Source organism: Punica granatum, chromosome 2 (assembly GCF_007655135.1).
Source record: "Punica granatum isolate Tunisia-2019 chromosome 2, ASM765513v2, whole genome shotgun sequence".
NCBI classification, from domain to species: domain Eukaryota; kingdom Viridiplantae; phylum Streptophyta; class Magnoliopsida; order Myrtales; family Lythraceae; genus Punica; species Punica granatum.
The window spans coordinates 4368145-4382347 of NC_045128.1; the positions used below are offsets into that span (position 1 = coordinate 4368145).

At 40.5% G+C, this 14203-nt stretch overlaps 2 protein-coding genes across 3 annotated transcripts; one reads left to right on the plus strand and one right to left on the minus strand.

The window, feature by feature from the left end:
• Positions 1–1699: 1699 nt before the first annotated feature.
• LOC116194708 (protein MCM10 homolog) lies at positions 1700–5633 on the minus strand. 2 transcript variants are annotated; one of them, XM_031523594.1, is made up of 11 exons: positions 5360–5612; positions 4720–4909; positions 4331–4405; positions 3912–4149; positions 3705–3826; positions 3215–3248; positions 3083–3132; positions 2806–2946; positions 2525–2589; positions 2355–2427; positions 1700–2248 (listed from the first exon to the last, which is right to left on the minus strand). In XM_031523594.1, exons 1-11 carry the CDS (start codon positions 5463–5465, stop codon positions 2059–2061), a joined length of 1284 nt encoding a protein of 427 aa, XP_031379454.1. In that variant the 5' UTR covers positions 5466–5612; the 3' UTR covers positions 1700–2058. The 2 variants fall into 2 exon arrangements, 1 of the variants encoding a protein (XP_031379454.1); XR_004154503.1 differs by having other exon boundaries at positions 2239–2248; positions 2718–2946; positions 5360–5633.
• A 2258-nt stretch (positions 5634–7891) lies between these two features.
• Positions 7892–12450, plus strand: LOC116197855 (beta-galactosidase 13-like). Its single transcript, XM_031528109.1, has 17 exons — positions 7892–8316; positions 8412–8507; positions 8634–8746; positions 8873–8939; positions 9040–9132; positions 9234–9377; positions 9535–9735; positions 9821–10024; positions 10146–10313; positions 10401–10579; positions 10672–10781; positions 10884–10993; positions 11090–11197; positions 11299–11403; positions 11502–11647; positions 11729–12074; positions 12177–12450. The coding sequence occupies exons 1-17, from the start codon at positions 8134–8136 to the stop codon at positions 12294–12296; spliced, it is 2493 nt and encodes an 830-aa protein (XP_031383969.1). The 5' UTR covers positions 7892–8133; the 3' UTR covers positions 12297–12450.
• Positions 12451–14203: the final 1753 nt, after the last annotated feature.

The following is a 14203-nucleotide window of genomic DNA, read 5'->3' on the forward strand; positions in this document are numbered from 1 at the left end:
CACACCTAACATCACAACAAATCCGGGCCCAAAACCCAATGAAGGACGTTTCCCTTTAATTGGTTACTATCTGCCTCATCATCAGAATATCTCAGTCTTTCTTTCAGAGGGATCTCACATTTTGTATATTATGGTATATATCGAATATATTCAGTGGTTATCTTCTTAATTGATTTGAACAACTTAATGTCATTTAAATATAAATAATTCATCCTTATTAATTAGGTTTATAATCTTCTTATATAGTATGCGGCGAAAAGATGTATATTACAATCTTCATAGTACATTTGGTAACCTATTCGATGTGACATACCATTAAAAAAGATATATTAATCTAATCAAAGTTTAATTATAGAACATTGAAAGCATTATTAGGATTGAATCGCACCGCTGAGTTTACCGCGCATCACGTGAAGGTATTTTGAGAATACGCCCTAACGGCCAACGCTAGCCATCTATTGTCTTCCTTTTTCTTTAATTATTGGATTATATATATTTATTGATTTCTTCTCACTGTATTATTATTAGTATATAAATTTCTTATTCGAGTTGCCAAATTAACTTTACATGATTGTAAATTTTAGAAAAAAGATTAATCCAACGACTTAGAAAGATGGCGAATTGATATTCATTAGATTATTGATGATCCCATTCATTTAATAACACAGTTGTCGGTTAATTGCGCGACTCTTTTGGAGGAGAGGAAAAAGGAATCGGAATTCTTAGATTCCATTCCATCTTTGTCTGTCTGAAAGGACTGTTGGACTTATTATTAAGATTGAATTTGATCCCAATATTATTCTTTTTTTAACCCGAAAAATGAAATCGACCCAATTGCATTACGCATGCATCACGTCTGCATGCATGGTTTCCTTAAAAACAAAATTGTTAATTAATTACACTCTGGACACTAACTAATCATGGTCTAAATTTGGTGTGTTATGATTAATCACACTCACCTAACTTCACCAACAAAATAAAAAAAAATACTATATAATAATAATAATAATGCTAATTACAATAATGAGTATAATAATGGATAGAGAAAGAAGGAAAACCACGTTAATATATAATTACACTCCTTGCCATTTGACGTGCAACACAATTCACTTTTCAATGAATTTGGATCAATCTGGAGGTCGTTATGAGGTCCCTATCGAATTAAGTTCGATACGTTAAAACGTGACGCAACTAATCCCCGCTGAAAAGTTCTTTGCGTTTAACTACGGGAGCTTAATTTCAACTAATTACTTGCCCAATTCTCGGGATCAATCTCGCGTACTGCAGGTGTCTTGCTAGGGTCCTTAACAGTAATACTTGCTGATTACTTCGTAATTTACAGAGATTCCATCTCGCTTGTTTTCGGGTTCTATTATTCGGTTCGAAATGGTGTGTCATCGGAATTCAATTCCACGAGGTTTGAAATTTGTAAAATGCTGCCGTTGGTTTTTCTTATGGCTAAATTGACCAGAGGGGCCATTTTTCTTCCCGATTGTCAAACAACCTATCCGTTGAGGATTCATTGAGCTGTCGCCAGTTTTATACATTTGAATTGCAGCACGAAGATATGTGTATTGGAATATTGTTGCATCGACTTATTGCCGGATAGTTCATGTGGGACCGACTGCTCCCGTTAAACAGGATGGACCACCGGACGGACCCATACACAATGAGGTGAACCAAAAGCTATCAACAAGAATTGTTATGTTGACAAAGTTAAAAGAATAGTCATTCTTCATAAACCGGTTTCCTCGAAAAAAGTACATCGGTAAAAATCTCCGAGGCTCTACTGGATCTAACTGATACTGTCTTACATAAAGCCCATCAAACTCATCTACAGTCGGGCTCACTTCAGTAAGAAGCTCAAGATACGAGAACTTGATGCGGTACCAATACAATGAACCAAACGAGCCCATCCCAATGTCCTCCCACCTTCCATGGAAATTCACTTGACACTAGAGAAGGTTTCAGCATGTCTTTATGTGGAGGAAACTTCACTTTTCGTCCTCTTGGCACATGGACACAGCATATGCCCAGTCAGGGGAGGAACAGAGGGAATCATAATTCATCATCCGAGCTATAGATTTCCAACTCGATAAGCTTCGCACTGGACTGCTTGGGTTTGTCCACGGAAGCCTGTTCGAGTTTTGTTCTCTTCACTCCAAGTTGGCTTTGGTTGGTTAAAGATGAATCAACTTGTCGACTTTGGTTGGTTAAAGTTGGATCACCTTTCAAACAAGACGCTTTCCTGAATATATTGAACATAAATAATCGTCAGATAACAAAGGACCGCATCTTTTAGGCATGGGAATTCTAAATAAGATTGAAAGACAGCAATATGATATGAGATTCACCTTTTCTCGATCTCAGTGGTTCGCTGATTACTTATTCTAGATTCCTTGTTTGTATTCTTCGGTTCTTTTCTCCCTGGCATTTCAGCATAACAATTCTTAGAATACAGCTGCTCAAGATATGCACTACCATGGCTAGAAGTGAAAGCAAAATAGACATAAACATCTCTCACCTGCTACTTCATTGAGCATTCTCAATCCCTGCGAGTGGATATTTGTCATCACCTTACTTGCACCGCTGATTATCCGAGAAGGTAGTTAGTCCAGCGACATGGACCAAAAAACGAATGGTAGCACAGTTCCCATTTCGACGGGTGAAATTTGTCATACTTGCTATTAATTGGTGAAAAAGAAGAAGGAAAGTACTTGGTTGCAGAGTTTCCGACAAGCTAAACAGGGATTCAAATGCACGCGTTTGAAACAGATTAACATAGACAGCAGGTAGCTGTCAAACCTTAGTGCTTTCTTGAGTCCTTCCACAGACAACACTTTCGCTGGCTGCTTCCCTTTGTTCGTGTTACTTCTGTCGACCAAGGGATTGACAAGATATATTCCTTCAGATTTAAGATGATCCCTATAAGCCGTTCTAATGTTCCTGGCAAAAAGAGAAACAAAAGTACAATAAGAGTTTCAATTAAAAATCCAGTTTAAAAGTAGAATAGAGTTGGAGTGAAAGGTTATCATTTGGATCAAGACACAAACAAGAGTTTCACTTGGCGAGGATTTCTTACCCTCCTTGGATCAGAGTCCGAGAGACAGAAGAATACTTCTCAGATGCTTTCTGTTGAATTAGGATGTATAAGTTATTTCAAATTGAAGGAAAGTAATTAAAAAGAAAAGGCGGAATAAATAAATTTGCTTACTGATTTATGGTACCTACAGTATATCCCACGGCGTCTGTAATGTACTACCAAAGGTTAGAATAACAAAATAACATGGCGCTTCAAAGAAAGTTTTTGAAAGTGACTAAAAGTTGAGATCTTCAGTATCAGGATGAGTGAGAGCATTTAGCAAATCTACTCCACAATCGGCATAATCTTTTATGCAATTAGGGAATTCCACAGCCAATCATTTTCAGATTAAAAATTTAAATGAAATCAGTATTGGCATCATATAACAGTAAGACAATTGCATGAGTCGGAAAATAATGATATCTAAAAGAGAGATGATTGTTCAATGCACGAATCACCTCTAAAAAGAAAACAATTCGCCTTTTTTTCGCTTTAGGAAAAGAAGAGATAAATGGCATTATTCTAGCGAGAAATTGCATCAAAAAAACATCCTTAAAGAAAAAATATTGCACTACCAACAACTAAATGTATCTTGTTACATACAAGGAGCTTAGAACTTTACTTGTTTATGACCATTGTACATGTTGTCCCATCCTTCTTTTTCCCCTTGCAAACTCCATAATCAACTGACATACCCATCTTCAAAATTTGACTAGGAGAAAATATGCTCAATGAGAAACCTCCCTACAAGAAAAAAGACAATAATAAGTTTTCAGGTCCTAATATCATCTATTCAAAACAACTGCATTTTATTTCATCCAATTGGTACCGAGTTGTCCCTCCGAACGTTGCAATTGAACAATGCGAAGACTGTACCAGCCTTCTCATTCATATTTTGTTGATAAGCATCGCCAAACAAGAAAAGGGATATACTATCTTCATTCAGACTCCCAAGCTTCCATATAGAATAGCTCTTCCCGTTGGAACTGGTTTTGGGATGCCCCTTCTCAACCAACACACCAACAGTTGCCCAACTTCCTGAAAGATTGTCTCCCTTCAACACATTCCTAGAAAGCAAAATGAAGACAGATATTTAACACAATAACTAATTCTAACCAATTTTAATGGATTTGTTTACTTGTTACAATATCAGATGTCAGAAAAATAAGAACTCAGAGAGAGTGACCTTAAAAGGTTTGGTAGAAAATTTTCTGGATCAGTAAATAAGAGAGAGTTGCAGTAAATTACATTATCACTGACAAGCGTACGAAGCGGATGTCCGAGAAGTGGTCGTTGAGCTCTGCAGGCGTGAGCAACTGATTCCTGAAGCAGCAAGAAGAGACAGACATCATAACCTCATGGAGACAAATTTACCTTAAAAATTTGAGCTGTCAAGTCCATTCAAGTAATAAACCATAGCACAATAATTATATCCTGAAAGGAAAGAAAGGCTTCTGCATTTTGCTGCAAAATAACCTCGGTATGACCAAACCAAGTTAAATAAAACTATGCTTGCTCCATAAGTTAACAGCAAAAGGGATTCACAAAGTGTTCAGCTATCTTTCTCCGAATGGCAGCAAAGGAGGAGATATTCATAATAAGCTGTGAGATAAAAAATTTCGTGTGCATAAAGGTACCTGATTCGAAGACCAGAGAACTTCTCGACCTCAGGATCAGCATTTACATTGGTTCGGTTCGACTTGCTTTCTTTCTTGACAGACTTAGGATCATAGTCAAGGCAATCTTCTACTGCATTCTTAAACGCAGACATGTCCACTTGCTCCCGTGTTCTCTTTGGTGTTCCATCATCCGATAGATAACTGTTCCCTGTAATATTAAGCCAAATAATAATTACATCCCCAGCTGAATCCTCCAAGTAGCAAACAACTGAAACTTTAATTAAAGTATCGATTTTGCTCCAAAATATTCACAACCTCCACAAATCGGCTACAAATACCGATTTTTCCAGGTCATGAAAATTAGCTTCCATGCCGGCATGCGCCCAACACACCATTTACTTAGCGCACTCAAAGAATAAAAATTGAAAGTATACGGCATCTCTCGATGCACGTACTGCTTGATATCAAGAATCAACATCCAATCGAGAAATGGGAGTAATTCCGAAAACTTCGCGGATTCGAATCTTCAGCTGAAAATGGGGAGAACTCGCAAAGCATTTCCCGACATCGGTGAATCGCTTATGAGAAACTACCAAAAAACTCATGTAATGCGTTAACCCAATAAAAAAAAAAAGAAAAAAAAAAAGAGAAACTTTACCACGTGAAAGGGGATGCGAGTGCGAAGGAGAAGCAGGGGGGGTTTCCATAACCCGATCCTGGAGGGAGAGGAGCAGGTCCAGATCTTCTTGGCTGTGCTGCGACATGGTTGACTTGATTCTGCTCTAATCGCTGCCGCGGAACCAATTCCTCTCTGAGATTTTGAGGTCCCGATTGTTAGGGTTTGTCGATTTGATTTTAATTGGCTTTGGTTCTTTCTTCTTCCACCGAAGTTTTTGGGGGGAGCCTGAAAATTTTGGAGGGAAACACAAACGGTCGTTTATTTTCCTCCTACGTCGTCGTTTCGTCTCCCATAGTGTTTTCTTCTCTTTCTCCTTCTTAGGCTGCTTAAAAATTATATCCGAATAATCGAAAACCAAACCGAAAATCGAATATCCCAAAATATAATTTGGTTATGGTGCGGTTTTCTTGAAATTTCTAGGTATGGTTTGGTTTTTGGTCTTTGGTTTTTGAAACTACAAATCGAAAAAATTAAACCGAATTGTATATGTATATGCATTCTATTTTTCTTCCGGTGGGCCTCGCAACATCTGTCATGAAACAAAACTTTCATGTGTGTATTGAGCTATGGAATTGATTTATTTGGCTACTTTCTGAATTATGAACTTGATTTATTTTGTTAGTTTCTTAATTATGAATATTCTAGGTAAATAATTCATCAAAAACAAATCTAGGTAAATGAAGTTTTAATTTGGCATCGTTTTGCCGTTGGTTTTTTTTTTTTTTGAATGAATCATGTATGATATTATGTGACATTTTCGATGAATAAATTAGTCTATATATGATAATTAAATTGTTCATGACACATTAGGGGCAATATAGCCCAAAATAAGAGGAATCTATTATTTGGTTAACTGAAAACGTAATTGTACGATTTGATTCAACTGTAAATTATATGGTTTGGATAATGGACAGTTTTCAACTTTCAAAAAACCGAATTTATGGCTTGATTAGGGTCAGTCTATTACTAGAGACTAATCACTTTGTGGTGTCATTTTATCTCAAATTATAAGGTGTTTTCAATGAATGTCGAATACGTAAAATATACATTTTAGATAATATTCAGTGTGCAGTATAGTTTAATAATTACATCTCATTTGGTGATTCGTCTTGTTTGGTTTATCCTCCAGAAGTGGAGAAGGTTTGCGTAGATTTCTATCTTTTCTTTTTATGGTAACAAAGGATATGCAGATTATATATGTATTTCTCCATAGTAATTCCAATATCTGCATTAATCAATTACATTATTAGCCCTTGCAATGCACGAGTATACTCAGAGATATATAAATTGAGTAATGTCATAATTTTCCAATGTATGAGTTTGTATACTTTTATATTTTCATTTTAATGGTACTTTAATAAATAAATAAGTATCCAAAAAATTAATCTATTGAAATAGACTACATATTATTCATTATTCACGAGCACATTGCCCATTAATCAAATCGTATTCGAGAATATCGTATTTTCCCGTCTAAAGGAAAGCGAATGAGTTGAATTTTCATTGTACATAATGTATATAGGGTACGAAACTATACTATATTAATTTTAAAAGCAACATTTTATTTCCTAAAGCAAAATATTAATTCAGATGCGCAAAAATATCTTCCTTTACGAGATAAATCTAAGAGCTTACCATTGACCCAAATGTTTGAATAGATAGTACGTGATAAATTGATGAAATGGAGGATTTGGATTGTCTATACACCAAGCTTATCATACTTCACGCGATATAACCTTTATTTGGAGAAAACGTTATTTCTTTTAGATGATCAAAAGAACCTCATAATAATCTAAAGCGTCTCAAAAGGTATTTCGAGATACATTTCAGAAATAAGAGGAAGTTACCATAAGAAATAAAATCCTCTTTTAATATGTTCCGAAATTATTACATGGAAATTGTGTCTTAAATAGACCAATAGAAAATAGATTGTAAATTATTTTCGGGTTATAAGAGAGGTCCATGAATCTAATATAATAAAATAGAAATAGTATAAATGCATGAATAGTTTCAAAACAATAATTAAATTTGTAATCTCTTATTAACAATTTTTTTTTCCAAATAGAAAGTGAATTTTAAAATCAACTCCCCACCCATGACATTTCTTAGCCGTAATATCGTTCACAACCATAACTAATGACAATAAATTGGTGGGTAAAAAAACAAAATTAAAAAAAAAAAAAAACGTGTGGAGAGTGGAAAAATACCTCCCCTTCCACCTCACCTCTATATATTATTCTCTCCACTGGAACAGTCAAAGCCCAGTATTTGACTTTCCCCAAATGAGCTTCTCCACGCGGCGTCCACCCATTGCCTGTGGATGCGTTCAGAGGCCAGCCCGCCACGCCATTTCCGAGCTGCCCGGTCGTTTACAGTTAAGTATGGCAACTCAAACCTCTGCCTAAAAATAGCGAAGAGACGAAGAACAGAGCGAGAGATCCGGTCTGATCGGGGTCGGGGTTGGGGCCAGTGAGTACGGAGGAATGGGGCCCACACAGTGTCCGAGGTTTCCTCCCAAACCTTATATTTCACCTCGTCTCCTCCACCTATAACTCCCTCTCCTCCATGGAACCTTACCTTCAGCTTCTGGGTACCTCCTCCTTGTTAAGGAAGAGGCGTCCCCATTGAGCTCCCCTAAATAATAATAACAAAATACCAAAAAAAATTTAAAGAACACAAAAAGAAGTCTCCTTTTTCGTTAAATTTTTTCCCGAACCAATTCCCTCCCCGATCATCTATTACGTGTCTCCGAGATGGGTATGGAGGACCAGCTTCGCCCGCTCTGTTTCGCTCTCTTATCGCTCCTGCTGCTGTCGTCCGCGGTTGCTGCTGCTAAGGAGAAGGGTGTCACCTACGATGGGACTTCCCTTATCATCAAAGGGAAGAGAGAGCTCCTCTTCTCCGGGTCTATCCACTACCCCAGGAGCACTCCCGATGTATGCACGCGGATTATTTCTTCGGTTTTTCTGAGTTTCGTGTTTACTTGGCCGGATTTGATTGATTTTGGTTCTTTTTCGGGGTTCTTGCTCAGATGTGGCCGGACTTGATCAGGAAGGCCAAGGCTGGAGGCCTGAACGTCATCCAGACTTACGTCTTCTGGAACGTTCACGAGCCCGAAAAGGGCAAGGTAATTAGTAATAAGACGAACTCGTTTGGAAAATTTTTTTTGAAGATTTTAGTACAATTTGGAAGAAAAGAAAAGAACCGAGAACGATGCTTCGTAAGACTGATATGTTTATGTCGAAAACTGCAGTTCAATTTCCATGGGAACAATGACTTGGTGAAGTTCATCAAGTTGATCGGGGAGAACAATATGTATGTGACCCTCCGGGTTGGTCCCTTCATCCAAGCTGAGTGGAATCATGGGTAACCTCACCGCCCCCTTCCTAATGTCGAACCAAAACACGGGCATTACATCTATTCAGTGATCAATCCTATATGAGAATCACTTCACATGGTCTCTAATGTTTGTTTATCGACGCCAACTTGCAGAGGCCTTCCGTACTGGCTCAGAGAGGTCCCTAACATCATCTTCCGATCCGACAACCCGCCTTTCAAGGTAACCACATTTCGAAGAGTAGGAATTTCAAGCAAATCAAAGCGTCAATTCACTTTTGGCCATCTTTGGACTAAATGTACATGATGTTCATCGTTTGCAGTTTTACATGGAGAACTTCGTGAAGATGATCATCCAGATGATGAAGGACGAGAAGTTGTTCGCCTCACAAGGTGGCCCCATCATCCTGTCTCAGGTATTGGCCGAATCCTGGAGTAATTTGTAATGAAATCGTGTACGAAACTGGTGTGATATCATGCATAATTCTTTTTGCTTTTTGGAAATCGTGTTGCACAGATTGAGAATGAATACAACCATGTCCAACGCGCATACAGAGATGCCGGGGATCGGTACGTCCAGTGGGCAGGAAACATGGCCGAGGGAACCAAAACTGGTGTCCCGTGGATCATGTGCAAGCAGACCGACGCTCCAGATCCCGTGGTACGTTTTCGTCAAATGGAGAACACTGGAAAGCAGCTTTCTGCCGTGCCCCATGAAACCGATAAAGACACTCTTTTTCATAGCAACGGCTTTGCTTCACGATTCCATAATATATATCTCGAATGTCCTCTTGATTAGTGCTAATATGTCTGTTCAGATCAATGCATGCAACGGAAGGCACTGTGGGGATACCTTCACCGGCCCGAACAGGCCATACAAGCCAAGTCTGTGGACCGAGAACTGGACTGCTCAGTACAGAGTGTGGGGCGACCCACCATCCCAAAGGGCTGCTGAGGACATTGCCTACTCAGTTGCTCGGTTCTTCTCAAAGAACGGAACACTCACCAACTACTACATGGTAAATAGAACTTCTCCTGGCTGACTAATGGGCTTCTTGCTGAGCAAGTAACTGACCTTTCTTGGTTGGATATTTTGCATTGCAGTACCACGGTGGGACCAACTTTGGTCGGACGAGCTCCATCTTCACAACAACCCGCTACTATGATGAGGCTCCTCTCGATGAGTTCGGTCTTCAGAGGGAGCCTAAGTGGAGCCACCTGAGGGACGTGCATAAGGCTCTGAAGCTCTGCAGGGGCGCTTTGCTCTCTGGCGTTCCTCACACCATCAAGATCAGCGATGAATTGGAGGTAAGTGAAAGAATGTATTATGGAACTGCCGACGAACCTCGTTGTTTGTTTGTTAGAGTCAGGTTTCTCCTTTCGCCGCTTCTTCTTTCTGGTGATGAATTAAGAGTTTTGGGTTGTGTAGATTCGCTACTACGAGGTGCCTGGGACTAAGACTTGCTCGGCTTTCTTGACCAACAACAACACCAAGATTCCTCAGGAGATCGAATTCCGTGGCGAGAAGTATTTCCTTCCCCCACGATCGATCAGCATCCTGCCCGACTGCAAGACTGTTGTCTTCAACACTGACACTGTAATTCCCTGTACTTCCCCTGGTTTCATCACATTTTCTGCTGTGAATGTCGAAGCTGAATATTAAACTTGTTCCCGATAAACTCAGATTGTGTCCCAACACAACTCGAGGAACTTCGGCAGATCCGAGAAAGCCAACAGTATGAAGTGGGAGGTTTCATCTGAGGTGATTCCTGATACTTCCAAGATTTCCGTGGATAGCAAGACGCCCAAGGAGCTGTACAGCTTGAACAAGGATACCTCCGATTATGCTTGGTACACAACTACGTAAGTACAGGACCGGACATGTTTCACTAAATCACGGCAAAAATTTATTAGTAGATTAAACCTGACCTGTTTTGCATGAAATGTGGCCACAGCTTGCAGGTGAATCCTACCGATTTGCCATTCAAGAAGGGCGCTATGCCAATCCTCCGAGTGGCAAGTCTTGGTCATGCATTGCTTGCTTTCGTGAACGGCAAATACATCGGTAATACATCTATTCTTCATACATATTAAGAAGGGGAAGAGAAATCTTATATTTGGTTCAATGCTCGGCATTTACTTATCAAGCAAGTCAATAATGTTTCAGGAACTGGCCATGGAAGTCACATTGAGAAGAGCTTCGTGTTCCAGAAGCCAATCAACTTGCGCCCTGGGGCTAACCAGATATCCTTGTTGGCCTTGACAATCGGACTCCCAGTAAAGAATCAATTCGATATTTATGAATGGATTGAACATGTTGAAGTATTGATATCCCCATACAAGTGATGAGTCATCAATGTTCGTGTTCTGCAGGACAGTGGAGCCTACATGGAACACCGTTTCGCAGGTCCTCGTCTCGTTACAATCCTAGGTTTGAACACCGGAACTTTGGACTTGACCCTTAACGGCTGGGGCCACCAGGTATCACGGGAGTCTCCTAAATCAGCATTTTGTCCCCGAGATTCCGTATATCAAGTTTATAGAATAATGATCACGAGCTTAAGTCCGGGCTTATGGTGCAGGTCGGTTTGAATGGGGAGAAGGTCAAGGCATACACTCAGGGAGGATCCCACCGCGTCCAATGGACCAAATCAAAGGGTGTTTCACCCCCTCTTTCTTGGTTCAAGGTATTGATCGGAAAACATGAATTGCACCTTCATGTTCTACGTGATGAGAAAATATACAAGACAACTGAATGTTCGGTGTGTCTATCCTTGTTGTCCAGACGTACTTCCATGCTCCGGAAGGAAAAGACCCAGTTGCTATCCGCCTCCCGAACATGACTAAGGGAATGGTCTGGGTGAATGGGAAGAGCATCGGGCGATACTGGAACACATATCTGTCCCCTCTCCTTGAGCCCTCTCAATCCGAGTAAGTGAAATCAAGAAGAACAGTTATTGCAAGTGATTACCTAGGCTGCAAGAAATCCCTAACGGTTCTGCAAATCATCAGGTACCACATCCCGAGGGCCTTCATCAAGCCTTCTGATAACCTCCTTGTGGTGTTCGATGAGGAAGGTGGCAACCCTGAATCAATCGAGATCTTGACCGTGAATAGGGACACAATCTGCAGCTTCATAGCTGAGAACCACCCACCGAACGTGAAGTCCTGGGGCGTTAAGAAAAGAAACATGAGGCCCATTGTGGACGAGGTGAGGCCGGCAGCCCGGCTCCAGTGCGCCAACCACAAGAGGATCGTTGCCATCGAGTTTGCCAGCTTTGGCAACCCCATTGGCTCCTGTGGGAACTTTATGATCGGGAAGTGCAACTCTGCCATCTCCAAGCAAGTCGTCGAGAAGGTAAGCCTGCTGACTCAATCACATCCGAAGTAACATTTCTTTGTCCTTTCCAATTACATCATCATCGATCGTAAAATCTTGTATCTCGTGATGTTTGTGCAGCACTGCCTTGGGAAAGAGAGCTGCGAGGTACCGATCGAGAGGAATCTGTTCGACAAGAACGGAGACGGGTGCCCCGATCTCATGAAGACTCTGGCAATTCAAGCAAGATGCTCCCACTAGAGAAGCATTTAGAGAGATTGGAAAGGCAGCTTATTTGGGTTTAAGAGGGAAAAAGGAATTATTTGAATTGTAGACTTTTAGCATTGCCATTAAAATTCATTATGTTCGTTCTTCTAATTAAGAAATGAAATGAAAATTTAATTTAAAAAATATATATATATATGCATAAATGATATTTTTTTTAATTTTCTTACCCTGTCCTTCATCTCTTCCCCATCCCCTTCCTCCATTGATTTTGTCCACTTCGATCTCTGAGAAATAAAATGGAACTATCCCGTTGTGCCCTTCATTGGCTTTAAATCCTCAACATGCACGGACGAGTTTTGGGTGTTTGGGTCGGGCTGATCGAGTCTATAAGCTCGAATTCACTTGTCTTAAGTATGACTCACCGACTCAACTCTCTTTGGCTAGCTAACTGCATGATAGTTAGAGAAGGGAAGTGAAGTCATTGATCAAGAGACCACAACAAGAGTTGGGATTAATTCACGACCCGAGAAGTTGAAGAACACAAACTCGCGAATATATCATTGGAAAACAGCAAACAATTGTTGGCAGTTTCGAATTTGTTTGCACTGAGCATTGGGCTAACGAGAGCTTGTTTAGTCTTTTGATTAGAAGCCGATTCTTAACTTACATATGACCGGAGCCATTGCTCTTAGCAGGAAGCACATCATTGCCTAAAACTGAGAGGAGTACCGAGAGACATAACAATGACGATCTTACTTTTCCTCATGGACAGTGATTCCACAAGAAATAGTCGCGAGTCCGCCTCGATTTGTAAAGTGAAGCGTCCCCGACCAACCAATCATTTGAGCTTTCCCTGAATGTCGTGAGATGCAGCCTGTCTGGGGATGGCTGGACTAGATGTCCCTCGGCCCCTTTTGTCTCGCATTGCAATTTGGAATATCTAGCTTAGGCACCGGATGGTCGCATCTGCAGTATGCAGGAAGTCGGGGCAACGCTGATAAGTATTACTAAAATCAGCAAACTATTCACTATCCAGCTGTTGTGTTTCGATTCTGTCTGCTACCGAGCTTCATGCGACGTCTCTTGCTCCTGATTCGCAACAGATCGATTAAGTTATTCAAAAGTCACCTTGTTCTGCAGTCCTACTATATGGAGAGCCATCCAAACATAGCTTTCAGACTTTCAGGCTACCTACGTTGTAGATGTTCAGGTAATATTTGATGGAGCCAGTCGATTCGAACTCACTTTTGGTCAGTTAAGATTCACCGACTCAACTCTCTTTGGCCATCTAACTACATTATAGTTGAGGGAGGGGTAGGGATGGGAAGTGAAGCTGCTGATCATGAACGGAAGTCCAGAGGTCAGAACTCGAGAAGTCGAAGAACAGAAGCTTGCAAATACATCGCTTTAGGTCCTCCATCTGCATCAAATTCTTCTGTTCACCAAATTCACTGCGCGTGAGAATATCTCTATGCTTCGGTTCTCGAAAGCCTGCTTGGTCTGGAAAAGGATCTAATTCATAAAACTATGATCAGACGCCATCGTCCTAAAATCCTCTTCCTAGTCCCTGCGTCCATTTAGTCCAAGAACAATAGCATTTCAATGCAACCAGAGATAACCCAGGGGCTTTGCCCCTCAAAGGCCTCCTGAACTACGATACCCGAGACTACTCGGTTCTGCACCCTCAAGGCCTCCCCGCCATGAGAGGTGAACCTTCCCAAGCCAACCATCACGTGCAACTCAATGGAAAAGCTTAAATCGATGCCAGTACCATAGAAACTACATTTCTCTTTCCATTTCAAGCATTTCTGAACATCACCTTCATAGATTTGATCTATCTAGTAAGGAAAACGAGAGGAGAGGATGAGGTCGTCACAACCTGATAGGAGATATTAGGACTTCGTGACTTGGAGGAAAGCCGTTTCCCCCCTCTCCCCTCC

Excerpts from the sequence above, each read along its gene's own strand:
- LOC116197855 (XM_031528109.1), top strand. The coding sequence starts at position 8,134 with ATGGGTATGGAGGACCAGCTTCGCCCGCTCTGTTTCGCTCTCTTATCG. Across the intron at positions 10,782-10,883 it reads CGTGAACGGCAAATACATCG|GAACTGGCCATGGAAGTCAC; the intron begins GTAATACATCTA and ends ATAATGTTTCAG. Across the intron at positions 11,648-11,728 it reads CTTGAGCCCTCTCAATCCGA|GTACCACATCCCGAGGGCCT; the intron begins GTAAGTGAAATC and ends GCAAATCATCAG.
- LOC116194708 (XM_031523594.1), bottom strand. The coding sequence starts at position 5,465 with ATGTCGCAGCACAGCCAAGAAGATCTGGACCTGCTCCTCTCCCTCCAG. Across the intron at positions 4,150-4,330 it reads GTACGCTTGTCAGTGATAAT|GAATGTGTTGAAGGGAGACA; the intron begins GTAATTTACTGC and ends TTTGCTTTCTAG. Across the intron at positions 3,249-3,704 it reads TGTACAATGGTCATAAACAA|ACGCCGTGGGATATACTGTA; the intron begins GTAAAGTTCTAA and ends AGTACATTACAG.